Consider the following 27893-nt stretch of genomic DNA (forward strand, 5'->3'; position numbering starts at 1 on the left):
CCCAAACCGGACCCAAGTGGTGGTGTTCAGAGGAACATCATTCGAGTTGTGCATCATTCGATTTCAGACGAATGCACGCTTGGCATCAACCTGAAATGTGTGGTGTCCAAGGTTCTGTGGTGTACAGCGGTCCCCCTCGCAGAAACAGGCGGCTGAATTTATTACGTCAGATATAATCTCACCAGTTACCTGTGTGCAGCAGAACAGGTTCAGAAAACATTGGGCCGAGCCTGTAGTAGTCTTCAGATGTGAAGAAAGCGATTGGATTTACAGCACAGAACCACGTATGATGCCATAATGGGAAAAATCATCTTTTATGTCACGTACAGTTCAAATATTCTGTGCATCAGCCATTCGCTCAGACTGTAAACGTACACGACATTTCGTTTCCAGCATTTCTTAAGAACTTAAATCTGAGACGTGTGTAAAGCAGGAAAAATGTTCAGATGCAGGACTGCACAGTCAGTTACGTATTCATCAAACATATGAACCAGTGGAATTAATTCTTAACCATTTTACAGCTTTTCCATGTTTTTGAGTAAAATAAAAAATATTGTTCACAATGTGTCCTGTCATCCATGTGATTAAAGGTATCAAAGTTAAATCAACACACAAAGTTACATCAAAATATGGTCTTTTTTTGGTTTCTGCTCTCTTGTAACCAATATGGTTCTCATCCATTGAAAAATATTGGAAAATCTAATATTCATTTTAATATTTCTAAGTGACCATTTTTACTTGTTAACATTCGATGAAAAGTTCTTATCTTTTAATTAAAATGTCCATTATTTAGCCCCAGAAATACCCAGCAAATATTGGATATTGCATCAGTGACATTCGATTAGATTAAAAAAGCTCATCAGTCACATTTTTTTATCTGTATATCTGTACATCAAAAGTAAAACTTGTGTCCACTTAAAACACGTAGGGTTTAAAGGTGCTATGTGTAAGAACTTTATTTTTAAAATTGCGAGGTTTACATTGACTCACATATGTACTGAAGTCAGCCTCAGCTTCAGTCAGCTAGCAGCTAGCCGACCCTGTCTGCAATACCGCAGTGGACCACTAGAGGTGGCGGTAAGCTACTGTCACATCAAGTCGATCCTTATTCACGTATTCAAACACTCTCCTTTCATTCTGCCCTCTAGTGGGCGAAGTGCTTAATTCCAACATGGGGCCAATACTACACATAGCACCTTCAATTTAAGACAAAAAAGGCACCATTGATCGTGATTGTGTATCAGCTACGTTTTGTTGTCATTGTGCAGCCCTGTTTCGGTTGTAATACTGAACTACAACGCTGCTTCCCACCTCGCGCCCAGTGCTGCAGAAAGTGCTGAATAATTCATATATCCAGCGACGATAAGCCCTAAAGCATCACAGGATTTCGAGTGCTGACACGCACCGGTGGCAACAGCTTTTCACATATATAAAGTGTGAGAGAAGCGTTCTTTAGTCGCGGCTCCCCGTCACCTGCAGCAAAGTCGTGCACGTTGCTGGAAGACAAGCTACGCCGGCTACGGCTAACTAGCGCTCCTACTATAGAACAGTGCGGCACACAAACCCAGCACCCACTCCTACGGGTGCTAAAACGGGTGCTAGCGCTTCACGAGGAGAAGCAGAGTCCGCAGCACTCCATGCAGATCTCCAGGCAGTCGGCCGACTCGCAGCAGGCGTCGATGATGCCGCAGTCCATGTCGCACGGCAGGTCGCAGTCGCCGCACTCCTCCGAGCCGCAGCAGCAGCAGAAGCAGGAGCTGTCGGAGGTGCAGGAGCCGCAGGTGGCGCAGTCCAGCACGATGTTGCACAGCGTCAGGAACTCGCAGAACAGGCAGGCCAGGATGCAGTGGACGCAGCAGTCTGCGGCGGGAGCACCAACAACGCACACAATCACAGTTAACGCACAGAAGAACATGCATTACACGGATCTCCTGCCTTTCAGCCCCAGTCTGGGATTCCTGGAGCTTCGGGTCTATGTCTTTTGTTGCCAGTGAAACACAATTGGAGTTTTCGGAAGTAAAAAAGGTGTTTTATCATGGGTGGTAGTACCCTAGCGGGTAACACACTCGACTATGAACCAGAAGACCCAGGTTCAAATCCCACTTACTACCATCGTGTCCCTGAGCAAGACACTTAACCCTGAGTGTCTCCAGGGGGGACTGTCCCTGTAACTACTGACTGTAAGTCGCTCTGGATACGGGCGTCTGATAAATACTGTAAATGTAAATGCCTGATCAGAATGCACAGTAGGCAGCAGTCTCACCCGGACCCTGTTCCTGCATTCCTGTCATACCGGCTCTTCAAAGCCTCCACCGGACCGCCAACATCGTTCGGCTCCGACCGATTAACGCCACATTACACCCCCCAACATCCAGATTTCCTTGCATGCATACAGAATTCCTGGAAGAACTATTTTGGATTTGATAGCGGTGAATCTGTCACAACCTGCATCTGCATTTGGACGCAGCCGACGCCGCCCCGCTGAGATCAAAGGAGCCGCGGCTCGCCGGGAGGACGCCACCAGCTTCCTTGTCCCTGGCTTGTCCCTGGCCAAAGTTGGCTTCATCTTCCGCATCTTCTGATGCCTGCCTCACAGTTCCATGTCTGGTGGCATTGATGGTGAGAAGCGGCCATTCAGCGGGGTGAGATGGAAATTGACTGGAGCTGTTCAGCTGTTCATCTTCTCTTCTCATCTCGTCTCATCTTCCACTCATGTTCGTAAAGACTCCGTGTATGGACTTTCTTCCCTCCTTTGTGGACTGCTTTGGCGGGCACGCCGGGTGTCGTGCCTAGGAGGGAGGGTCCTGTCATGATCCGGTCTGGAAGGGGTTACTCCGGTCTGGGATCCGGACCAGAGTTTCACGTTAGTCCTGTGTAATTTACATTTACATTTACAGTATTTACCAGACGGCCTTATCCAGAGCGACTTAAAGTCAGTAGTTACAGGGACAGTCCCCCCTGGAGACACTGAGGGCTAAGTGTCTTGCTCAGGGACACAATGGTAGTAAGTGGGATTTGAACCTGTCCTGTTCTTCACAAATTAACCCACTGTATCGTGACGTCGTGCAAATGCGTCCTTCTCCGTCATCTCGTCATCATCTCCGGTCACCTGCCTCGCCATGCCAGATGGTTGTGACAGGCTCTATTTATTTATTTTTGTACTGTAACGTCACATCGCTATGACAACATATTCACAGTGAAAACAGCAGCGTTTAATTGCACGTAACTGTAACTGTCTGTGAAAAGCACCATGCGCCCATTTTTCAGCTTTCACACAGACATCATAACATACGTGATAACGGATCAAGCGTGCGAATTCATTCGCGAGTGGGAGTGATAAACGGCGAAATATCACCACCAATCATCGCTCCAGGGACGACGCGTCAGATTTATTTTGCGTGACGATCCAGCTGTTCCTCGTCACCATGGCTCAGCGGCGGCCGGTCACACGACCCCGCGACCTTACACAGGTCGGAGGTAAACGAGGTGTAACTAACTGCTGCCCTGCGCGCCAGCTACTCACCGTCCTGCGCCCCCGCTGGGATCTGTGAGCTGTTGGAGCGCGAGCTGCCTTTGCTCCTCTTGCTGGCCTGGCTGTTGATGGAGGGGTTGGACTGCAGCTTCTTGGGACCCTTCCGGGCCGGGGACGGGGAAGAGGCGGAGGAGGCGGCTCTGGAGAGGGAGTCGGCGTTCTTCACGCCGTTGGACGGCAGCTGGTGCGCATGTGGCTTGGCGCCGTTCCGGAGCAGGCCGGCGCTCTCCGGCGGGCCATCTGATGCGGGGTGCAGTGGGGTGGACCAGGCCCGAGGTTGACCTGGGAGGACCGAAAAAAAAGGACAGAGTCTGTGGTAGAGGTGTGATCCTTCACTGGTCTCACCATTCCAAGTATCCCATCAATTTTAATACGTTACTTGTTTAAAATACGTTCACACCAGGTGTTTTGGTGGCGTTCGCAGCCAATCAAATGCAGCTTCAATGTGTAGCAAAATGCGTCTGCCGTTCGTTTCGATCATCACAACGTGTCCCTTCACACTCGTCCACTCCGAACAGATGAAAAGTTTTAATATCCGCTGCTCGATCTCTCCTGTCCTCCACGATTGATACGGTCTCTGTGGCGCAATCAGTTAGCGCGTTCGGCTGTTAACCGAAAGGTTGGTGGTTCATGCCCACCCAGGGACGAAAGGTGTATTTGTTGTGGGGCAGTGGTGGCCCTAGTGGTTAAGGAAGTGGCCCTGTAATTGGAAGGTTGCCGGTTCGAATCCCGATCCGCCAAGGTACCACTGAGGTGCCACTGAGCAAAGCACCATCCCCACACACTGCTCCCCGGACGCCTGTCATGGCTGCCCACTGCTCACTCAGGGTGATGGGTTAAATGCAGAGGACAAATTTCACTGTGTGCACCGTGTGTTGTGTTGCCAAGTGACAATCACTTCACTTTTTTTTTGTTGATAGGTTTGGAGTATTTACAAGGTTGACCCGAGGTTGACCTGGGAGGACCGAGTCTGTGGTAGAGGTGTGATCCTTCACTGGTCTCACCATTCCAAGTATCCCATCAATTTTAATACGTTACTTGTTTAAAATACGTTCACACGGATGACTGAACCAGGCGTTTTGGTGGCGTTTGCCGCCAATCAAACGCAGCTTCAATGTGCAGCAAAATGCGTCTGGCGTTCAGAGGGAGTTCATTTCGAACATCCGTGTGGACGAAGCTGAATTTTTATACCGCCGCCAGAAAATCACCAAGCAATCGATTATGATCCACACTGCATCGGCACAGAATCGCCCACGTCTGCATCACGATGCATCGATTATACGATTCATTGCCATCGGAAACACTCCGAACGTATCAATCGCGGAGGACAGGAGAGATCGAGCAGCGGATATTACAACTTTTCAGCTGTTCTCCACTCCGCACTGGCCTGGCCAGAGTTCCAGAATATCAAGCATCCAACGGACGAGTGTGAAGGGACGCGCTGCGGGGAACCGGGGCCAGGACGAGCGAGATTTATGCTGGAACAGTGCGGCGGTTCTGGGATTCGCGGGGGGAGCAGGGGCCGATGGGGAGGGTCCATATGTTTACAATAGATGTCCCCGGCAGACGCAGCCTGGCCTTCGGTGACCTGCGAGTCTAGACTGTTACGCAAGAGCACACCTCCGCTTAGAGGCTTTCAGGTTCCTACCGACCCCCAAAAACCCAGAGATGCAGATCACCGCCAAGCCAAATTAGGATGGACTTCATTAGCATATACTTAGCTTCCCAGTGAAAATAAACAACTGCGGAATAGGCTTTCCAGGACGAATCCCGGGAAAGAATAACAGCAGAGCCGCGCCGGAGGGATAAGAGAAGAATGTAGAGACACGAGGTATTGAGTTGCACTGGATGTTTTTACTGCTGAAATGCTGACATGCGAGCAGCTGGGCCAAACAAGGACTCGTCCTGCCATATTTATTTAGTCGCTGCTCTTACTGCAATGGGGTCAAAGGCAGGTGAAGCTACCGCTGGGTCCTGTGCTTCTCGCATCCCTGAGGGTTCCTGGGATTGATGACCTTTTCATACATCGATAATTGGACATTCTTCCTGATGATTACTGACTCTAAGATGCACCAACAGAATCATCAGTGTCATATACGGAATCACCACCAGATGGAGCTGCCTGGTTTTATAGCAATTACGATAAACAGGCTCTATTTATTTATTTTTGTACTGTAACGTCACATCGCTATGATAACATATTCACAGTGAAAACAGCAGCGTTTAATTGCACGTAACTAACTGTCTGTGAAAAGCACCATGCGGCCATTTTTCAGCTTTCACACAGACATCATAACATACGTGATAACGGATCAAGCGTGCGAATTCATTCGCGAGTGGGAGTGATAAACGGCGAAATATCACCACCAATCATCGCTCCAGGGACGACGCGTCAGATTTATTTTGCGTGACGATTTAGCTGTTCCTCGTCAACATGGCCACAGACTGTATATTCCTGCTTTTCATTTCATGTATATGATCATATTATGTATTAAAAATTATGTTTTTAACAACAACATTCAGAACCATCCAAAAGTTTAGGAAATCAATGGTCTTGTCTATTTGAAATAAGATCAAACATATGAAAATGTCACGATGGCTGGACATGACAAGGAAGAAGGACGCACAACGTCACGAAACAGACAGGACAAGGGAAACATCACCAAACAATGAGCCGATGGTGAACAGACACGAACAGGGCAACTTTATACAATCATACAATCATAACAATCAGGGAACATTACACAGGACCAACATGAAACTCCGGAGTAACCCCTGCCGGACCGGATCATGACAGAAAACTCCTGTCATGTACATGACTCTGGGAGCTGGAAATGCCTGTTAATGATGGAATATCTGCATAAGGGGGCAGTGGTGGCCTAGCGTCTAGTGGCCTAGTTAAGGAAGCGGCCCCATGATCAGAAGGTTGCCGGTTCGAATCCCGATCCGCCAAGGTGCCACTGTGCAAAGCACCGTCCCCACACACTGCTACCCGGGCGCCTGTCGTGGCTGCCCACTGCTCACCAAGGGTGATGGGTTAAATGCAGAGGACACATTTGTAACCGTGTCACCATGTGCTGTGCTGCATTGTATCACAATGAAAATCACTTTACTTTCACTTTCTTTCATAAATGTAGAGTGGCACGTTACCAGCAACAATAAGTCTTGAGTTCCAGTGGAATGACACGGTGTTCACTAATAAAACGGTTCAGTGACAATTAGAAAGTGACTTCATCACCGATTAAAGAAGCCATAAGAGCAATCGTCTTCAGACTAGTTCTTACACACGAACAGGACCGATGGCGCTGGAACTGGCAAGTGAAAGAATTAACACCGGAGAGACAAGCGGGCTGGACGGAAGCGGGGCTGCGGGCGAGGCGGTGGCCAGATGCCTTGGCCCCGGATCCGCATTTCTGAACGTCGCACGCCGTCTCCCTGCTAGTTTACAGCCTACAAACGCTCTAGTGTTCCTCCACAAACTGCACGCAGAGTTGACTTTGGCAGGACGTCGGCGGGACTTCGTATATTGTACCCCTCAGCACCGCGAAACACTAATTATGCTGGAAGAGGGGTGAAAAGCTCACCTTTCGGCGCCAAGCAAAACACGCGGGGAAAGGAGGGACGGTAAATGGAACTTTGCATATTTTCTGGGTATTATTTTAATATTTAATACCATCCTCTCGCCATCCCAGATGTTTTTCCTGACCTTCGCGCACGGTTCTAGTCCTCAGGGAGATGGTAAACGTAAAAGTGAAACGGGAACAGACGCATGGCGGACTGCATGAAAATCCACCAGCAGGACCAGAGAACGTTACAAAGCCTGATAAGAACCTTCATTTAATGTCATTGGGTTGGTGGAGTTAGCCTAGCGCAGGGGTGGCCTGGCAGGAAAGGAAGCGAGCCTCCGAGGTGCCACTGAGGTCCCCTCGATGAAGGTACCGTCCCCACACACTGCTCCCCGGGCGCCTGTCATGGTGCCCGCTGCTCACCAAGGGTGATGGGTAAATAGAGGACACTGAAGATATCAACTCGACAGGTTTTTACACTGACTTGCGCGGTAAATGAACGGTCGAGATGATGCATTTCAGCCAGCGAGAAAGATGCAAAAATGGTGAGGAGGTGCGTAGTTGAAACTCACTCTAAACTCTGGCGATTGTGTCTGGCGAAAGCAAAGTCTGGGGAGTGGGACAACTTGTTAATACATTTAGAATCAACATTCGTATCAAAGTAAAAGAGCAGTGTGATGTGCACATTTCAATAACGCGGTGATATTTCCGACTGGAATAAGAGCTTTTTATTTGTACACGCCGGTAGCCGAAGTCTACAGTACAACACGCCCATTTTTTACATTTACGGCATTTACCAGACGTCCTTATCCAGAGCGACTTACAATCAGTAGTTACAGGGACAGTCCCCCCCCTGGAGACACTCAGGGTTAAGTGTCCTGCTCAGGGACACGATGGTAGTAAGTGGGGTTTGAACCTGGGTCTTCTGGTTCATAGGCGAGTGTGTTACCAGCACCTTCACTAAACCGTGTTTAACCGCCATATAACACACATCTCAACATGCAACGATCACCTATTTACATCCAACATTTCTTTCTCCGTTTCTTTTTTCTGACGTGAAGGCTGATCAGCAACACAGTTCCCACTAAAAGTGTTAATGCCGTTTTTATGTTGCTTATGTGGCCTCTGAGCTTAAAGGTTTGCCACCCCTGGCCTAGTGGGTAACACACTCGCCTATGAACCAGAAGTCCCAGGTTCAAACCCCACTTACTACCATCGTGTCCCTGAGCAAGACACTTAACTAGTGGGCAGTGGTGGCCTAGCAGTTAAGGAAGCGGCCCCGTGATCAGAAGGTTGACGGTTCGAATCCCGATCTGCTGAGGTGCCACTGAGCACAGCACCGTCCCCGGGCGCCTGTCATGGTGCCCACTGCTCACTCAGGGTGATGGTTAAAAGCAGAGGACACATTTCACCGTGTGCACCGTGTGCTGTGCTGCAGTGTTTCACAATGACAATCACTTCACTTTCACTGCCCCTGTAACAACTGATCGTAAGGTGCTCTGGATAAGGGCGTCTGAGAAATGTAAGTGTAAATTTACTTGTGGACACCACTATCTCGTGGAAAGGTTTAAAAAAAAGAGACCCGGCCGTGATTAGAACCCACGTCGCTTCCAAATGAATTGGCAGCACCACACACGCACTTCACACCCGTCTAGTCAGCAGCACACATCCAGCACCTTCGCTAGCATCGTGTGGCTGCGTGTCGTGGTGGCGCGATGGAGGCAGAAAACACCCCACAGCATCGGGAGGAAAATAATGATCGAGTCGGAATTAAAGTGGTTTATGAGGACGACTGGCCAGGCGGCTTTTTATCAAACCATCAAAGGCGGTGTGATGCAACGGCCATGACTGGAGTGTCCAACCCCGCCCCTGGTCTGATGCTTGGTAGGTCTGGGTGAGGTTTTCTCTCTCTGTGTTTAACCATGAAAGCCCCAAGGACCTGTGGGGGCCTCAGAAAGACGGCGTTTTAACCGATCTATAAAAGTCCCAGATTTATGGAATAATGACGTATTCATCTCTCTCTCTCACACACATTACACACGGGGTCACGTTACATCCACTGCTACTCTATAGAGGTTTTGGAGGCTGTTTTGAAGAAGTCTGTTGGAGAAATCTGTCCTCGAGCGCAGTGGTAAGGAAGCGGATTTCGGGTTCAAATCCCGAACCCCACACGCTGCTCCAAGGGCGCCCGTCATGGCTGCCCACTGCTCACTAAGGGTGATGGTTAAAAATCGGAGGACAAATTTCACCGTGACAACGTGTGCTGGGCTTGCTGTGGATCACAATGACAAAAAGACAGAAAACACAAAATCCCTTTCAAACTAAATTCCCTGGAAACTTGGAGTTCATGAGGAAACAATTTAGGTGGAAATTTTATAGATTGTAAATGACAAATATATATGTATATACACACTAAACTAAAACTAAAGATTAAATACTATACAGGTTATCGCTACAGGAGAAGACCCAGGTTCACACCCCACTTACTACACTCGTGTCCCTGAGCAAGACACTTAACCCTGAGTGTCTCCAGGGGGGACTGTCCCTGTAACCATAAATGTAATGTAACGTAATGAGAAAAGTAAAACTTTTCTGTTCAATGAACAGGTCGAACAGGACATAACCGGACAACATCATGTAGGATTTTAACACGAGATCTGAAGTTGACATGGGCTGGATAGTTCGTACAGAGGCAGCAATTCCATATTTCTTCAGCGATACACTTATACATTTTAATAAAGACTACTGTAAAAAAAACAAAAAACTACACAACTAATTATGTGAACGATTTTGCAAAAGCTTGACATGATCGGCTCCCAGAACCTTCGAAATACAGAAAACGGTCCAGTGCTCTGGACCCAGAAGTTCGGAAGTTGATACGGCGCGGCAACGTTCCACAGCGGGGAGATAAACCAGAGAAAGCAGCGAGGAGGCGAGTGAACGGAGCGGCACGGAGCTCTCGGCTCCGGCTCTGTTTCATTTCAGCACGAAGAACTGGCAATTAGAATACCACAATTACAGCCGTGCAGCCTAATAAGAAACAGTTTTACACAAACCACAGATATTCCTTTACCAGCCGCCCTCCCCCATCCACACACACACACACACACACACACACACACACACCATCCTCCACCATCTTTTTCTGGTTTAGGCGCTCTCTCTCTTTAATGTCCGTCCCACTTGGTCCATTTCTTGCTTTACTGAAGTCCAGGAGGAGTTGTGGTTTGACTCAAAACAACACTGAACCATGTCCAACACACACACACACACACACACACACACACACAGAGGATCTCATCAGAGCATGCAATGAAAGCCATAAAGGTCTTTTGTGGCGTTTTATCCACGGAATTGTAGAACGGCTTTCTGGAGTTTGATCGTGAGCAGCTGTGAGCTTCCCGTTGCGTTGTTACTCTGCGCGTATGAAGCGAATGGTGCAGTGCATTGTGGGTAATCAGCAGTGGGCTGAATGAAGAGCAGTGTGCGTGATTTCGGAGGGGAGCGGGAAGTGGCATGGTGGTGGTGGTGGGGCGGTAAACAGGAGGGGTGGAGCCACGTGAGACAGACAGTGTGTGTCTGAGGAATCAAGACTGTCTCCACAGTGAGCCTGAGGGCAGACAACAACCCTGCCGTGCCAACTCACAAACAGGCGCACACACACACACACGAATATTTACACACAGCAAAAATACACACTCAGCAACCACAGACCACAAGGCCTTGCAGGACAGAGAAAGAGGCCTTTGTGGAACACTGTGGGCTGTTGCCTATCAAAAGAGACAGGGCCGCGCCCGCCCGCGCGCACTCACACACACACACTCGCACACACCGTACACACCACACACCCCGCGCCCCAACCCAGCAAGAGAAACGGCAAAAAAACGAACCAGAAACCTGGTTTCGAGTTCCAAATTCCATTCTTACCGAAACACCAAAGGTGCACATTATGTCTGGGTGTGCACACAAACACACACAAACACGCAGAGTGAATCAGCCCCCAGGTGGCTAAAAATAAACACACACACACACACACACACCCAGACGCGGAGCCAGAACCTGATGTCGGCCTCGAGCGTGACTCAAGAAGAACCGCGGTGACGGCATCTTAACAAGGTTCTACTCCTGTGTGATGCACGTTGTGTCTGGGCGTTGTGTCATGTTAGCGTTTTTTTCTGCCTTTCTTTGCTTGTCTTGTGTTTTTTTTCTAACTCTTTGATAATACGGTTATTACTCATGCACTATTAAGCTCAATAAATAAAAAAGGTCCTACAAAATAATTTGAAGAAAAATATGACAAAATCTATTAATCTGCTTAATAGACACCAGTGCGTTTCGACTAGCTCCTCGACCACTGCCGTGGCCTATTACTGTATTTTATTTGATTATTTACGTGATTATATGTAGGACTTTCACATGTAAAAGAGCCAAAACCTGAATTAGAGGTGTAATTTCTTATCTGGTTACTTTACCAACATGCAGATATGGAATCTATATTTTCCGCGATCACCTGATCGTTTAAAGATGAAAAATAGCTTCCTTTTTACAACATTTGGAATTGAGCATTCGGGTTTGTCTTTTCTATACTGGTATTTATTGATCACTGGGAATTTTTTCATGGTACTGATGATCGAAATGTCCCGTAATGATCACCATGGTGGAGCTGCAGATCTGCTGGCTTCAGAGGATTGCCGCATCGTGCCGAAGGTGTGGAGAAAACAGACGTTATGAGCAGAGAGTCTGAGGAAAAAAGCATGGTGGCGACGTCACTTCAAACGATCGGCGATGAGATGGAAATCCCTGGATCTGGAGAACCGGCATTAAAGACACAGAGAAAGTGGAGCCGCCAAATCGCGGGGGACTAGACGAGCCAATGACACGCCCCGCTTTTACAGTAGGGGCTCCAAGTTGACCCATGATCCTCTGCAGTCTGAAATCTTTCTGTAATTTAAGAATATGTTTTTTTCCTTGATTTGAGCTTCTAGAAGCTGACCACAAATCTAACCAATCAGAAAGTGAGAAACACTTGGAACACACCTCAGAACGTACATTTACATGCATTACTATAATATGATAATTTTCTGTAACTTTATAGAGGTTATTCCGTTCAGAATGTTGTGGAACGTGCATCGCGGCTCTGTACAATAATCCTGTTTATCCGTCCGATTGAAGAACACTGGTAAACAGCCAGACTGGACTTTACTTTTGGGATCAACAAGGCTGGACCAAACGCAAACAAAAGCGCGTTGAAACCAGGACTGGGGCAGAATCGTTCTTTAAATATGAACTCTAAATTCTCTTCATCTGTTAATAATGTGCATCACGTTGGACGGAACTGACGGGTTTCAGTGCAAAATAAAGTTCAAATTTGTCTCCTCTGGGGCAGAGCGCGTTTAATTAAACCGCGGCACTCTCGTGAACATGAGGAATTTTACAGTGGCCTTCAGGAAGGAGCCCTGAAGCTCAGAGAGAAGCTCAAATACTCATCTACTCCAAAAATGACTGATGAGCCGCCGGAATAGATTCTGACACTACATGATGGCATAATAAAAATGTAAAGAGTTGCACAGAACAAATGTTCTAGTTCTAGGACGATGCTGGTTACAGACTCACGGGATATCTACTTTAGCTCTTGATCTCCTTCTCCGGATGTGTCAGCGTGACATATGTTCGGTGCTTCTGTCCGAAATGTGATTTTAAATTCCACTTTCACTTCCTGGAACCAGAACAGGAAAACCTTTCGTGTGTAGGTGGAACCATGTGAACAGGGTAGAACCACCGCTCTTGCGTCAGAAGAGAGAAGAACTCGGTTTTCTGGAAAGCCGTGACTCACGAGTGCTGATAAACCGCGAGTCGAGGCCCACATGTGCCACTGGGGGTCTGTAGACCCTCGCAGGGATCGTAACTGATGATTCACGACCGGCGTTGTCACCTGACACCGCCGACGGGCTGAAAGCATCCGTTCTCGGACGTTCCAGCACCGACCACCGTGACATCATCGAATCTGGGAGGTCCAATGCCCATAATCCCTCCTACCAAAGCGATGGTGGGCCGCCGTAATGATCTGTCGCGAGTTCTAATTAAAGCACAGCACAGAACCCTTTTCCTCGCGGAACCTATAAAGCACGTTACAAAGGTCTTATAAAGGCGATGAGGCAACTGTCCGGACTGGTTTACGAGGCCCGCACAGATGCACCTCGCAACGCCCAGACACGACCGGCGCAAAAGGTTAAACAACACTGGGCGGCCTGTGCCCGGTTTATTGACTGAGAAAATACCGGGTGCGGAACCAGGTTTTTTAGGTTCCCGCTAGTCAAGCGGAAAGCGTGAAGCTCCAGAAACCTGCTTGCTGGTGTTTACAGAAGGCCTGGCGACCGCGGTGCACGATATCAGCACTTCAGGCGCAGCGTTCGCAGCTGAGCGTCGGGGCGGGATAACATTCCTGGGCGGGGCTTCTGCAGCTTTACGGCCCCGCAGCACGAGAGCGACCCTCGCACCGTCTCCCCGTGAACGGCTGTCCGTCTACGAGCATGAGGTGGCCAGACGGCCCAGCGTGACCTCACCTGCCACGCCCACCGCGCCCATACTGACAACACCGAACAACAATTCTTCACGGTGCACCACCAGCTTGTTACATATTTCGGGTGAACGGTGCATAATAAATATTACTTCATAAATGCCGCATTTAGAGCTGAAACGATTACTCGAGCACCTCGAATGGTTCGATTACAAAAAATATTCGCGGCTTCGTTCAAATAGTCACCAAAGTCTGTCATGGTATCACTCCCGCTTTGTACTGTTTTAACTGAAGCACATTTCAGTTACATACGGTGCATAAGGCAGACAACGTAGTGGAAGTGAAGTGATACACAGCAGCACAGCACACGGTGAAATGTGTCCTCTGCATTTAACCATCACCCTTGGTGAGCAGTGGGCAGCCATGACAGGCGCCCGGGGAGCAGTGTGTGGGGACGGTGCTTTGCTCAGTGGCACCTCAGTGGCACCTTGGCGGTTCGGGATTCGAACCGGCAACCTACTGATTACCTCTGGTGATTATTTGTAGTCTTCGCTGTAAGTCGTTCGTGACGACGCATAATAAGTAGATCTCGCTCTCATAATTCATCACACACACACAGCTATGTCACATCTCAAACCACGCCTTCCCCATTCATACGGCAGTGTGACAATGACCCGACGAACAGGGTCGCTTTATACACTCATACACAGGTGAACACGATCAGGAAACATTACACATGAAGAACATGAAACTCTGAACCCGGAGTAGCCCCTGCCGGACCGGATCATGACAGGTAGTAATAATGAAAGCAATGGTTGGATCAATATACATTCATTAGAACACAGATTTACTTTTGGGGGAGTTTATTGCATTTGTTGTACAAATGGTTCATTGGGAGGAAGATATACTAATCACATATACTAAAATTGGAACGATACAGAGAAGATTAGCATGGGCCGGTGGTGGCCTAGCGGTTAAGGAAGTGGCCCCATAATCAGAAGGTTGCTGGTTCGAATCCCGATCCGCCAAGGTGCCCCTGAGGTGCCACTGAGCAAAGCACCGTCCCCACACACTGCTCCCCGGGTGCCTGTCATGGCTGCCCACTGCTCACTCAGGGTGATGGTTAAATGCAGAGGACAAATTTCACTGTGTGCTGTGCTGCTGTGTATCACAAGTGACAATCACTTCACTTTCGCTTCACAGAAGTCCCTCATGCACCATGGAAGAAGCATTTTGAATATGCTCATCACAGACATGCGCACACTGTCCATGGTGGAGGACGCAGGATTTAGAAATATGATTAACACTTTCAATCCCAAACACACCCTTCCCTCCATGTGGAAACTGAACTATTATTGGATTATTAGCCATACTTGGTTCAAACTTATTTCTAGGTTTTTTTTTACTGTTTTGCACCTCACTCAGATGGGCTATAGCAGGAGGTGTACAGCCTTTTCTTTTTATATTAAAATAAAACTAAGGACAAGTAGGTTAATATGTTTGTGAAATTGTATTTTTCATTTTAAACAATTCAGAGATTTGAAAATTTGAGGAATAACAGCAAATTGCTTGCTCGTTTTAAGAGGACTTTCATGTTGCATAACACACTATTAATATAGGTGTTTAAAATCTCGAAAGTATGATTTATCCGAGTAATCGATGAAAAAAAGGACGGAGTACTCCATTAAAAACATATTCGATAGTTACAGCCCCAGTTGCATTCTCCAAAAGCATCGTTTTCCACGTTGATTTAGGACGGCCCGTTAAGTTTCATAATGCACAGCTTATATATATAAAAACAGCTGAACAACGATGCGGCCGATGCTACTTGTACAGAAATGTTGAGGACTCCGACATGCATGTGGAGGCGTGGCTGAGCGCCAACGTGCAGCGTGCAGGTGGAGCCTGAATAAACGACGAGGAAATCGGCCAACCGGCGTGGAGCAGACTGGGTGACGATAAACGAGAGCTGGGGGAACGTATCAGACAACGAGATGAACCGGCGGCCAACAGCGCAACACCATAACTCACCTACTGTTGTCACGGCAACCACCCAACAATAGCGGTTACCACCGAAAACATTAACACACACACACACACTATCTCTCGGCCTGGTGCACACACACCTGGAATCCTTTAGCGAGTTGGGCAACTGCAGCACCTACTTGTCCACAGTTCAAGTCTGGGCCAGAGTCTGCCAACATGTGTGTGTTGGGTGGGGTGTGTGTGAATTTATTCTCCATTATAGTCAGGGAATAATTATTTGAATTATTTTAATTTTGTAAGTTTGTCTACTAACAAAGAAATGATCAGTAGGTTTATTTGAACATTTAGAGAGAAATTATTGAAATTTGATCCCCTATCAGTCAGAAAGGTTTCTGTCTCCTAGTCGTATTTTATGCTGGTAAGGAGGTGACAACAGGAGGTCACCAAGCTGCTCGGTATGAAGATGACAACAGCTGGTGCGATTATTCACAAATGGAAGAACCATAAAACAACTGCCAGTGTCGTGGGTGGATATTCCAGCAGGACAATGATCCAAAACACAAAGGAAAGGCTCAAGAAGAAGCATATTGAGGTCTGACTAGGCCACTCCAAGGTCTCTAGACCTTAATCCCACAGAAAACCTGTGGAGGGAGCTGTGAAGGTTCGAGTAGCAAAACATCAGCCACGAAACATGAGCGACTTGGAGGATCTGCAGGAGGTGCGGGACAGAATCCTTGTGGCGACTACAAGAAACATCTCCCCTGTGTGATGCCACCAAAACAGGTTTTGCAAAGAGATCAAATACTTATTCAATCCATGAATTGATTTATGACTACCATTAAAACGATGGACTGATCATTTCTTTGTCCCCGTTTGAATCTGCTGGGAGTGTGAGTGTGTGTGCTCCTGTTGGGTAGTGAGTGTGTGCGTGCGAGTTCTGGTTTGTGTGTTGGGCACGCTGGTTGAGGTTGGTGGACGTATGCAAATTGGATGTCTTTTTTGCTGAGACTTGCTTCTGTTGCCTTGCGAGTGTGAGCGTGTGTGTGTGCACCTTGTGTTGTGTGTCTTGTACAGTATGGGTCTGTGTAGGTATTGTGTGTGTTTGTGTGTGTATATAAGGGTTCTCTACTGTAAAAAAATCAAGCCTAGATGCTAATAAAGTAGCTTGACTAGCATTGGACAGTGTGTGCCTGTGTGTGATTGTGTTGGGAGGTTATGTGTGTGTGTTTGTGTTGGCAGGTTATGTGTGTGTGTGTATATAAGGGTTCTCTACTGCAAAAAAAAACAAGCCTAGATGCTAATAAAGTAGCTTGACTAGCATTGGACAGTGTGTGCGTGTGTCTGATTGTGTTGGGAGGTTATGTGTGTGTGTGTGTGTGTGTTTGTGTTGGGAGGTTATGTGTGTGTGTTTGTGTATGTGTATATAAAGGTTCTCTACTGCAAAAAAAATCAACCCTAGATGCTAATAAAGTAGCTTGACTAGCATTGGACAGTGTGTGTGATTGTGTTGGGAGGTTGTGTGTGTGTGTTTGTGTGTGTGTATATAAAGGTTCTCTACTGCAAAAAAATCAACTCTAGATGCTAATAAAGTAGCTTGACTAGCATTGGGCAGTGTGTGCGTGTGTTTGTGTTGGGAGGTTATGTGTGTGTGTTTGTGTGTGTGTGTGTTTAAGGGTTCTCTACTGCAAAAAAAATCAACTCTAGATGCTAATAAAGTAGCTTGACTAGCATTGGGCAGTGTGTGCGTGTGTTTGTGTTGGGAGGTTATGTGTGTGTGTGTGTTTGTGTGTGTGTGTGTGTGTGTGTGTGTGTATAAGGGTTCTCTACTGCAAAAAAAATCAACTCTAGATGCTAATAAAGTAGCCTGACTAGCATTGGGCAGTGTGTGCGTGTGTTTGTGTTGGGAGGTTATGTGTGTGTGTGTGTGTGTGTGTGTGTGTGTATTATGACTCAGGCTCTATAATGGAGGCTCTATGCAGCCTGAGTCACGACCCTCTGAGTCACAGCAGATCTACACAGACACACACTCACATGTGACAGTCCTGCTCGGCGTGGTGACGCCCGTCTCCGATATGCTGCCGTCGCGATTGTCGGCCTCCTGTCCCGCCGCGGCTCCCTCCTCGGTCCCGGGTCCGTCGGCGCTCCGCGGGCCCCGCTCTGCGGTTCCGAAACACAGAACAAACAGGGGAGGCGAAGGTTACAGAGAGGGACGGCACAGCAACAAAAAACACACAACGCAGCTCGTTTTAGACACCAGTGACATCGGCGGCAACTGCAGTTCTGCCCAGCGTGGCGTTCAGGACGTTCCGGGATAATTGGGTCGTTCTGATGACTGTGATAAAACTGTGCTGACCGAGCATCTCTGAGCCAATAAAACGCTGTCTCTGCTCATAAAAAAAAAAAAAAACAGCACACACACACACACACACACACACACACACACCTCACGATCTGCAAGATGGCACACATCCTTGCGTTTTAACCCGGAGCTTCTTTAAGAAGCAGATGAAAACCCACTTGCTTAAAAAAGTATTTCAGACAAGTCTAACACGCACACACATGCACACACACACACTGCGCAAAAACAAAAGCACTTAACAATTCCCCTGCTTGTTCTATTCCTGACAAGTTGGGCCTTATCAGGGCTCAGAGTTTTGTAAACTCAAGATCTATGGTATAGTAAAGTAAAGTAAAGCTTCGTGTGCATATCGAATGCGGGTGTGTATCGAGGGTCAACAAGTCAGGTCTGCTGCTCTGCACGTGTGTGCGCTTCTGTTGGTGCACGTGTGTGTTATTTGGGACGTCCGCGTCTGTCGATGGTTATGCATGCACGTTGAGTTCACTGCATGTGTATTCACCCTGTTTGTGTGCATCAGAGTGTTTTAGCATGATGCCCCTGTGCTAATAGGTGTGTGCCATGTGTGTGTTCTCGCGTCTGTTATTGTCTATCCCTGTGGGTGTGATAAAAAAAGTACATCCATCCGTTTACATGTCTGTGTGTGTATGTATGTGTGTGTGTGTGTGTCTGTGTGTGTGTGTGTGTGGAGCCGTCCACGCTCATCACTATGTGCTGTAATTACACGGGCGGCCCGCGCCGCGACATCAAAGCTGGGCAGGTTCGGGCCTCCGAGAGGCACCGCGCCGGGGCTTCTCATTCCTGCCCAAATGGGAGCCAGCTGTGCCGCATCCGCCACCCTCGGCTCCGCCCCGTTTATTTGCTCTAGCTGCTCTTATTTTTCTAGCCGGCGCTGGCGGCCGAGGTGTATTTTTACTTTTTTCTCCCTGTTTGTTTTCCTTCCCTTTTTACAGGATAAGGTAGAGGACAGGAAGAGGCTTGTTCTGCACCAGGCCGCAGCCGGGAGAGGGGGGGGGGGGCGAGCGCCGGGTTCGCCGCGGCAACTGCACGCGGGCTTTTACAGAAGGGTTCGGTCCATTGGCTGAAGTGAGATTCAGTTGGAAACGATGGGTCTGATTTTCATGGCTTCATGTCTTCAGGAGTAACCAGACGGATTCGGGAAGTGGCTGCCTGCTGGGGAGGAGGAACAGCCCATTTTGTCTGCGCGACTCTTTTTTATGAACAAAGTTTAAAAGGAGGAGGGGCCTGAAGACATGACTGACAGCTCCTACACAAGACCAGTAGACACGACGAGATCAGAGAAATAATCTCTGTTATCACGGCCAGTAAAAAAAAAAGAAGCAAACTTTTAATTTGCAATTCAACTTTTTAAACGTGAAAAGTGGTTCTGCATCGCGTCCCCTCACATAAACAGGGAGAAGTGGGATCGTCCGAGCGCGTCCTCCTCTCAGGTGTCCCCTTCTCGCGTGGAAGAACGCTTCGCCGTCGCCTCTGGCCACGACGGATTTATTACAGCCAATCAGGACTGATCAAAAACCGCGGCTGCTGTATCCAGTTTGGGCCAAAATCATCCTGCGCATAACTCCCACAATGCATCTGCAGAGCAGCTGAACTGTGTATGTCACTCCTTCTCGTCTGATAAATGTGACGAAACATGCGCTCGTCCAGTCAGCTCCGGGGTTCGAGGAGCTCACTGCTATGCTGTAATATTTTCATTGTTTTTATTATCCAGCGGGGTCAGATTTATATGCCTGTTTATAATTTTTATGTAAATTGTGGTCATTACAGTGATTATAGATGTCTGTTGTGGACATTTCAGACATTCAAACACACACACACAACCAGCTCCTCTGCAATTAAGGATCACAGCAGTCGAGCGCTCGGGAGCAGAGGATGCTGGGATACATGACGTGCGCACTTGTGTTCCTGTGGAAACTCGTGAACGTAGCACAAGCGTGCGCAATAAAACGAAACAAAAACACGCAAATAAAAAAAAAAAAAGTACGAGAAACGAAGCATAATGGCGTGGAAAAGTGTGAGGTCCGGAACCGGGCCTCTTTTCCACAAGGTTTATGGATTTTTTCACGTGGCCTAACATGCACACGGATTCTGGAACAGAATCCAGATGTTCCTCAACCCGGTGGCGAAATGGCCTAATGGCTACAAATCAAAAGAGTCAAACTAAAGTCACGTTATCTAACAGTGTCGCGATGGAGGGCAGGGCAGGGGGAGGACACACTCTCACAACGTGGCACACAGGCCAGGGTAACGACGTAGCAAGCAGACACAATGAGGCCACATTTATACACTTCGCACCAGGCGCACGCAACCAGGGCATCAGGAACACACACAGTCAATACCAAACTCCGGACCGGAATGTGGAGCCGGAGCACTCCGCAAAGTCCGGTCATGCCGTTAAACTGTCAATGTCAATCCATCAAAAACAAATTTTTAACCGAATGAAATCACAAGCACAGGAAGCTAAAACCCTGACAGTTTGATAATGAATACAATTATGGGACACAAATAAAGAATTTTTATGAGAAAAATACATTCAAGTGCATAATTTATGCTCACGTTTTATTGACACCTGAAGTTCACACATAACAGGAAAATTTGAAATCAATAAAATACTGCGCAGAAACAAAACCAGAGTTAGCAACCAAGCTACACCAGGAATGCGGGGCGGGAAGGACGCACAATGAAATGAAATTTTATTTTAATGAAATAAACTGGGCACGTGGGCCCTCACAGACTGAATGAAGCCGGAAAGGATGAATAACAGAAGAAGGACAAGCAAGCAAGGCCAAAACAAGGATGCATTTATACTACTTACAGAAGATGAAAACAACCAAAGAAATCAGGGAATGAAATATTGCTTTACTTAAATTGCCTTATTTGAACATTCATTAGTTTACAGTACTGTACAAAAGTTCAAAAGAACGCAACGTGATGTGATATTATAACATTAAGATGATACCAGACCACAAAGTCTCGGGTTCAAACCCCACTTACTACCATGGTGTCCCTGAGCAGGACACTCAACCCTGAGCGTCTGCAGGGTCGGGACTGTCCCCGTCACCACTGTTTCTGTCCCAACACCGCCAGGTGCCTGGTCCTGGCTATGACATCAGACTTAGCGCACAAGCGCTCCCTTATTTACACTCAGGAGCCCGGCGTCAGACACACGGGAGACTCGGGGGGTGTTACGGGGGGGATTTGGACGTCTCTCGGGTCCCCGGCTGCTCCGGATTTCAACAGCCCGCTTAATGCCCCCGTCAGAAGACGATCGAGGACTGCGGTTTAGATGCAGCGCCTGCACAGAACCTTCAGAGAAACTGACAAGAGACTTAGGGATGTTTTACAGGCCGCCGGTCCCGGCGGAGCGGCTGAAACGGGCTTTGGAACGGAGGGAAAAAGCGGAGGCAGAAAATCTCCTGCCAAGTTGAAACAACAGAACTTTCTCTTCAAGTTTGTTTCGCGTCTTCAACATTTCAAGGCCGATCTGGACACGAACACACCCGCGAACGCACACGTCAGCGAACAGAAAAATCGCAGCTCACTGGTGGTTCATTAGAGAGTCTCGTTTAAACCACAGTCCCATTAACGAACACACACATGTACAATAAAGACAAATACTTACCACCACCATCATCATCATCATCATCATCATCATCATCACTGGGCTTCACCAGAATCCATTCTGGGAATCTCATCCCAAGCAGCTAATATCCACAATCCTGAGCATTTATGGTGAAATAATCCCGTTTAGGGTCACGGGGAAGATGGAGTTTCCCCAGTAGTGATCGGACACAACGCAGCAACAGCAACATACACAATTTAAAAGGAAACGACACTTTTACGCTGTTAAATGAACAGAGGAGCAGGGTGGGGAATGTTGGCTTCATTTCTTTATTAGCCACAGACGCTAGTTTGGGAGGAAGTAGTCTAGTGGGTAACACACTTGCCTATGAACCAGGAGACCTGGGTTCAAATCCCACTTCCTACCATTGTGTCTCCAGGGGGGGACTGTCCCTGTCACTACTGATTGTAAGGCGCTCTGGATAATGGCGTTCAGTTGGCTGCACGCTCGGTTGGAGTCAAATAAACGCCGCATGCAAGGTTTCTTGGCGTCAAATTCTGCCAAAGTCCCAATTAACGGCAGACAAGCGTCAATCCAACACATTTCTAACGTCCTTGTGGACGAGGCCGGACTCCTCAGATCAGGCCGCCACAGTCACTACCGGCACTACCTTTTAACTAGAATCTTAATACCGCCCCCAGAAAACCACCAATTATGATGTGATCCTCTACGTTCCATCACGATGCATCGATGCAGAATCAAGATGCATCGATTCATTTCACCACGCCAAGCTGCCATGACCATAATGATAAGACACCAGGGTGCTAGTAGCCTAGCGGGTAACACACTCGCCTATGAACCAGAAGACCCAGGTTCAAACCCCACTTACTACCATTGTGTCCCTGAGCAAGACACTTAACCCTGAGTGTCTCCAGGGGGGGATCAGGGCTGTTAATGTAAAATGTAAACCATTGGCTATCGGCTAATTGCTAATGATAATTTGGCCAGGTCGACACTGAATACTTTCTTCTCCATCAACAGCGGCGTTCCGCCAGAGTGCCGTGGTGCTGTCAACGTTCTCATGTTCTGCTGCTGGTGGACGGAGGGGCTTGTGAAACCAATCAATATTCATAATCAATAATCATATTAATTCTAGAACGTGAAATCAACATGCAGAAAAGTCGGCTCTTCGTATTTGAGCTGCCTGCTGCGTCTCCCCCTTCATCATCATCATCATCATCATCATCATCATCATGACGCATCTATTCTACCGCCAGCCATCCGTCAGACGTCAGAATCCAGCGCAGTCACAGGACCGTCGTGCGGCTCCGTCCTGGCGCCGTTCTCCTCTGTAGGGGGAACAGGTGGAACGCCTCGGATGGATTAAACGCGCCTCCTCTGAAAGGCGACATCCATCTTCACCGATACACTTTGGCGGCTGCGCCCGGAATGTGACACGATTCTCGACGATGACCCCTCAGGGGTGTAATTAAGGCGAATAAAAAGAAAAAGGAAATAATTAAGCGACGTGTGTAACATCTCCACTAAGCCGCCGCCGCCGCGCTGAAACAATGGAGCCCCCTAATCGGACTTGTAGCGCAGCCAGGAGTGGAAACCGACGCCGGGGGGAGGCGGAGCTGGAGCTTCTCCAAATTTACAGATTACGAAAGCCGGGCGACTCATTAACACGGAGAACACGCGGCGACCGGCGGGGGAATTTCGCTCCTCGACATCCACCCCATTCTGAAAGTGAAGTGACTGTCACATGTGATACACAGCAGCACAGCACACGGTGCACAGAGTGAAATTTGTCCTCTGCATTTATACCATAACCCTGAGTGAGCAGTGGGCAGCCATGACAGGCGCCCGGGGAGCAGTGTGTGGGGACGGTGCTTTGCTCAGTGGCACCTTGGCGGATCGGGATTCGAACCGGCAACCTTCTGATTACGGGGCCGCTTCCTTAACCGCTAGGCCACCACTGCCCCGAAGGGGCTCCGACATGTGGGAATAACCCCAAAAAAACAAGTTAATGTTAATGCGGTGGGAACGAGACTGTTCATCGATACGGAGGCCTTTAATCAACACGGTGACCTATGACCTCAGATACTGTACCGTGTGGGAAGCCTGAATTCACCCTCACTTACAGACACGGACAAACGTTTCACAACAAGAACCAAAAGCAGATAAAAAAACGTTATTCAAAGCGAAGCGTTTAACAGTTTAAGGGCGGCTCTGCGGTCACGTGACTGGGTGGATCTGTCATGTTGTTTAAATAAGATTACTAATATTAATTATTGTTATTATTCATGCGTGATTAAAGGCCTTTTCAAACGTTTATGTCAGTATTGTGTGCACTGAAACACAACAGCGTTTCATGTTGTTCCAAATCAATTTAATGAGAAATTCATGTTCTTTAAAGTTCCGCATTTGAGTCTTGTTTGTCTGTAAATATCGAAATCCGCCATTAAAGGCTCTAATTGCGTCGCCTTAATTACTCATCGTGGGTTTTAATTTTTTTTCTGCATGTTGTGAGATCGTCAGGCTGATTTTTGTCCCCACGTCCCCAAGACGGCGAGAACGGCTCATCAAAGCTGCAGGCCGCGGCCCCGCCCACAAATCGTCTTCGGGGCCCAGGGACCCAGGTCCGCTGTAGTGCCGGGCCGATGAAAGCCAGCTGTTGTAACCCGCCGCGGCTCCGCCTCACATCCTCGGGGCGACCTGAGAACTGCTATCTCCCACGGCAACAGTGGAAAACAACATCAAACGTGTGTGTGTGTGAACCGTGATTGTTTTCTCTGAGTGGACTGATGCACTCTCTTCACTGATGCCGCACCAGGCGTGATGCAGTGGTGGCCTAGCGGCCCCGTAATCAGAAGGTTGCCGGTTCGAATCCCGATCCGCCAAGGTGCCACCGAGCAAAGCACCGTCCCCACACACTGCTCCCCGGGCGCCTGTCATGGCCGCCCACTGCTCACCAAGGGTGATAGTTAAATACAGAGGACAAATTTTACTGTGTGCACCGTGTGCTGTGCTGCTGTGGACTGGGCCACGCCCCCTCCGCGACGGTTCTAGTTTCTGGATCTGATCCGTTTGACCCCGGCTCTCCACACAGAGCCGGTAAAAGCCGTCGTGACGTGGCGGGCTCTGCTAGTCTCCGGTTAACGGGCGCTTATGAAAGTACGGACTGTGGGAACATGAATGACGTGATTATTAGGCCCCATCGGCCGGCACACAACACACAAACACACGCCGAGCTGCAGAGTCTCCGCCGCGACAAATCGGGCCTTCAGTCCGCGTGCCAGAGTCAACCGCAACCAGCTCGTGACCATCTGTGGAATTCCTGAGGCTCCGCCCCCCTACCGCCATAAAACTAGGGGGCCGACCCGGCACTCGTCTGTGAGCGTGAATATTCATGCGAGCGAGTTCCTGATTAAAATCCGGCTTTCGGGGCCCTGCGAGCCGGACGAACAGAGTTCGGCGGGTTCGAAGTGGCGGAGAACCGAGAGGAACATCACGCGGCCCAGCGTTCCCAGTTTAATCCAATTAACTCAGACAATCTTCAACAATCAGGAGGCGATGCATCACACCCCAATACGACTTTAACAGACCAGAGGAAACTCTGAATAGAAAATACCATCATCATCATCATCAGTGTTTTTACATCCAGGTGGACGTGATGACCTTTAAAAACCGTCAGGAAATATGAAACATCAGCGAGCAGCGAGCACCTCCTCAGCCATTCCACCATATTCTCACTCTCTCAGCAGGAACATGGACGCCGTCCGACATCCTGCTCCCATAATGAACTTCACATGCGGCGCGGCGTCCAGCTCCCAGTCACCCGACTCCTGTCTCCTCGCCGAACCTGCGACCCCTGCCCCGCCCCCCTCTCTCCCTGGGAACAATGCAGAACATTCCCTTCATCTACTCACTTTAATATGTGCCAGACCTGGAACCAAGATGTCGTCAGCAGTGTGTTCGGTTCGGGACCTTACCTGGGCAGGGGTCGGTGGGCGGGGCCTGTGGGGCTGGACACGCCCCGTTCGGAGGGTCAGGCAGACCGGTGCCCTTGTCGAGCTCCCCGGACATCTGCTCAGGTGCTGGGAGTCAGGTGGCCAAAAAGTGCCCTGCGAACACAAAGCTGTCAGGGTCCCGACGTTCTCCGAGGCCGGAAGGGAACGTCTGGTGAGAACAGGACCGGACTCCTGACCATTAAAAAGCGCTTTAACGAGGCTGCCGGAGGCTTGAGGACACGGCGGAGAACAGTAATTAAAACCGAGGGGAACAGGAGCTCATCTCACGCTAGCCGCTCTCTCAGAAAGAGCTGTTCCCACAGCTGTTCCCGACCGGGGAACCCCGAGAGCGGCCCGTTCAGATCCCGCACTAGAACCTGGAACATGCACTCTTATATATTTTAATTGGAAAAAGATGAAGGCGGAGTTTACCCTGCCATGAAACAAGGGGCCATCTGCAAAAATACTGCATGCCGTGAAAAACGTAACCTTCAGCATATTAATTATTCACAAATACACAATACACACAAATCATTATTAATCATTATTACTCATTATTAGAGGAAATGGTGAATGTGGGACAGGTTTGGTACGATGTTGGGCCCGCCGGGGCCCTTTCTGAAATATTGAAATATCAAATATTTGTTATTTTTTTCCCAAATATGGTAATTACATATTTTACATGTCGTTTCATACGACAAAAATGAAATGTCTAAATGAAAAGAATGCATCAAACTTTTTTTTTTATATCACATGCGCGCTCACGTTGCATGTTTAGCATTTATTATGCGCGTGCCTTCCTTTCCTAACAAGCCTGTGCACGTTCACACGACTCCACAGTCAGACCTGTTGATCACGATACACACTAACACACACTCACACGTGCACACCCACATACACACACACACGCACTAACACACACTCACACCACTCAAACGTGCACACCCACATACACACACGCACTAACACACACTCACACCACTCACACGTGCACACCCACATACACACACACGCACTAACACACACTCACACCACTCACACGTGCACACCCACATACACACACACACGCACTAACACACACTCACACCACTCACACGTGCAAACCCACATACACACACGCACTAACACACACTCACACCACTCACACATGCACACCCACACACACACACATGTGCACACACTCTTACACATATACACTCATACACACACACTCACACACACACACTCACACTACTCACACGTGCACACCCACATACACACTCTAACAAACACACACTCACATGTGCACACACTCTTACACATATACCCTCATATGCACACACTCACACGCACACACACTAACATACACACACACACACGCGACGATCGCTTTTACGCGCATTTGGTGGTAACACACACACACGCACAATCAAAAAACTGTCACATGACTCTCATAACGTAACACACGCACACACAATCTGAAACACACTCTCTCCCGTGATCCTCCCACTTTTTAACCGAGACTTTTCACAACTTTTGCTGAAATGTGACGTGATTCCGGTACCTGTGGCTCGCCTCGGCTCGCCTCGCCTCCTACTCCATCCGAAGTTCCCCTCGAACCGGGAGCCGCATCGGGGTTCCTCGCCTCCAGAGCCGGTTCCGCTCGGCTCCGTCCCGGCTGTGGGAGTGAAGGATCGCGGAGGCGCGCAGCAGAACCCCGCCTGAGCGGCGCGCCGCCGCGGGAGACTCGGGGTCGGGTTCGCGCGTCACGACCTGCTCGTCACCATCCACCGGCTTTCAGGGGTTCGTCTGAGAACAGGGTTCCAGCTCCCAGGTTCCTGAACCCAGGCGCCCCAACCGGTAGAACGTCACCCTGAAAGAGGCAGGGTGGGGGGCGTGGAGAACATCTGCAGAACATCCAGCACCACGGAGCCGGATTGTTCTAGGCTGCTGATGGTGGAAATGTGGTTCCAATCGCTCACAAAGATGCTTTTGTTCCCCCCGAGCGGCCCTGTCTTCGTTAAGGTCATCGTGGTCTTCAGGGCCCCGGCTGGGCTCCTGGAGACCAAGTCCATCTTCTTCTCTTGCCTGTACTCTCTCATTCCTAGATAATTATGGTCAACGTTTAACGGTTTGTCTTCCTGCTGAGGATCCACGACCCGTTCACAGCCGGGTGAGCCAAGAACAACGCTGGCCTCGTTCCACTCAGGGCCCTTCTTTGTTCCTGAGGTCACCTGTTGTGAAGGTGTGGCCCCTGCTTGGCCCAGAGCGGCGGGGACTTTCCTAACCTCCCCTGAAATGTCGCAGAGAAGACATTTCCTGCCTGGCAAATAGCGTACAAAGAAGTCCCAGCTTCCTCCC

The 27893-nt window shown here is 48.8% G+C and overlaps 1 protein-coding gene across 2 annotated transcripts; it reads right to left on the bottom strand.

Annotated features, from left to right (window-relative positions):
• Window positions 1-339: 339 nt before the first annotated feature.
• mdfi (MyoD family inhibitor) lies at window positions 340-27371 on the bottom strand. Of its 2 annotated transcripts, XM_028998511.1 has the most exons (5): window positions 27097-27371; window positions 25536-25667; window positions 17633-17758; window positions 3524-3814; window positions 345-1860 (listed from the first exon to the last, which is right to left on the bottom strand). In XM_028998511.1, the coding sequence occupies exons 2-5, from the start codon at window positions 25627-25629 to the stop codon at window positions 1607-1609; spliced, it is 765 nt and encodes a 254-aa protein (XP_028854344.1). In that variant the 5' UTR covers window positions 25630-25667; window positions 27097-27371; the 3' UTR covers window positions 345-1606. The 2 variants fall into 2 exon arrangements, with proteins under 2 accessions (XP_028854345.1, XP_028854344.1); XM_028998512.1 differs by lacking the exons at window positions 25536-25667; window positions 27097-27371 and adding an exon at window positions 21601-23104 and having other exon boundaries at window positions 340-1860.
• Between the last annotated feature and the right edge of the window lie 522 nt (window positions 27372-27893).

Source organism: Denticeps clupeoides, chromosome 12 (assembly GCF_900700375.1).
Source record: "Denticeps clupeoides chromosome 12, fDenClu1.1, whole genome shotgun sequence".
Classification (NCBI taxonomy): domain Eukaryota; kingdom Metazoa; phylum Chordata; class Actinopteri; order Clupeiformes; family Denticipitidae; genus Denticeps; species Denticeps clupeoides.

What these genes read in the sequence shown, in the direction of transcription:
- mdfi (XM_028998511.1), bottom strand. Translation starts at nt 25,629, where the DNA reads ATGTCCGGGGAGCTCGACAAGGGCACCGGTCTGCCTGACCCTCCGAAC. An exon ending in GCCGAGCAGGACTGTCACAT is followed by an intron (nt 3,815 to 17,632) that starts GTGAGTGTGTGT and finishes CGGTCCTCCCAG; the next exon opens with GTCAACCTCGGGCCTGGTCC. An exon ending in CCCAGCGGGGGCGCAGGACG is followed by an intron (nt 1,861 to 3,523) that starts GTGAGTAGCTGG and finishes CTCCCGCCGCAG; the next exon opens with ACTGCTGCGTCCACTGCATC.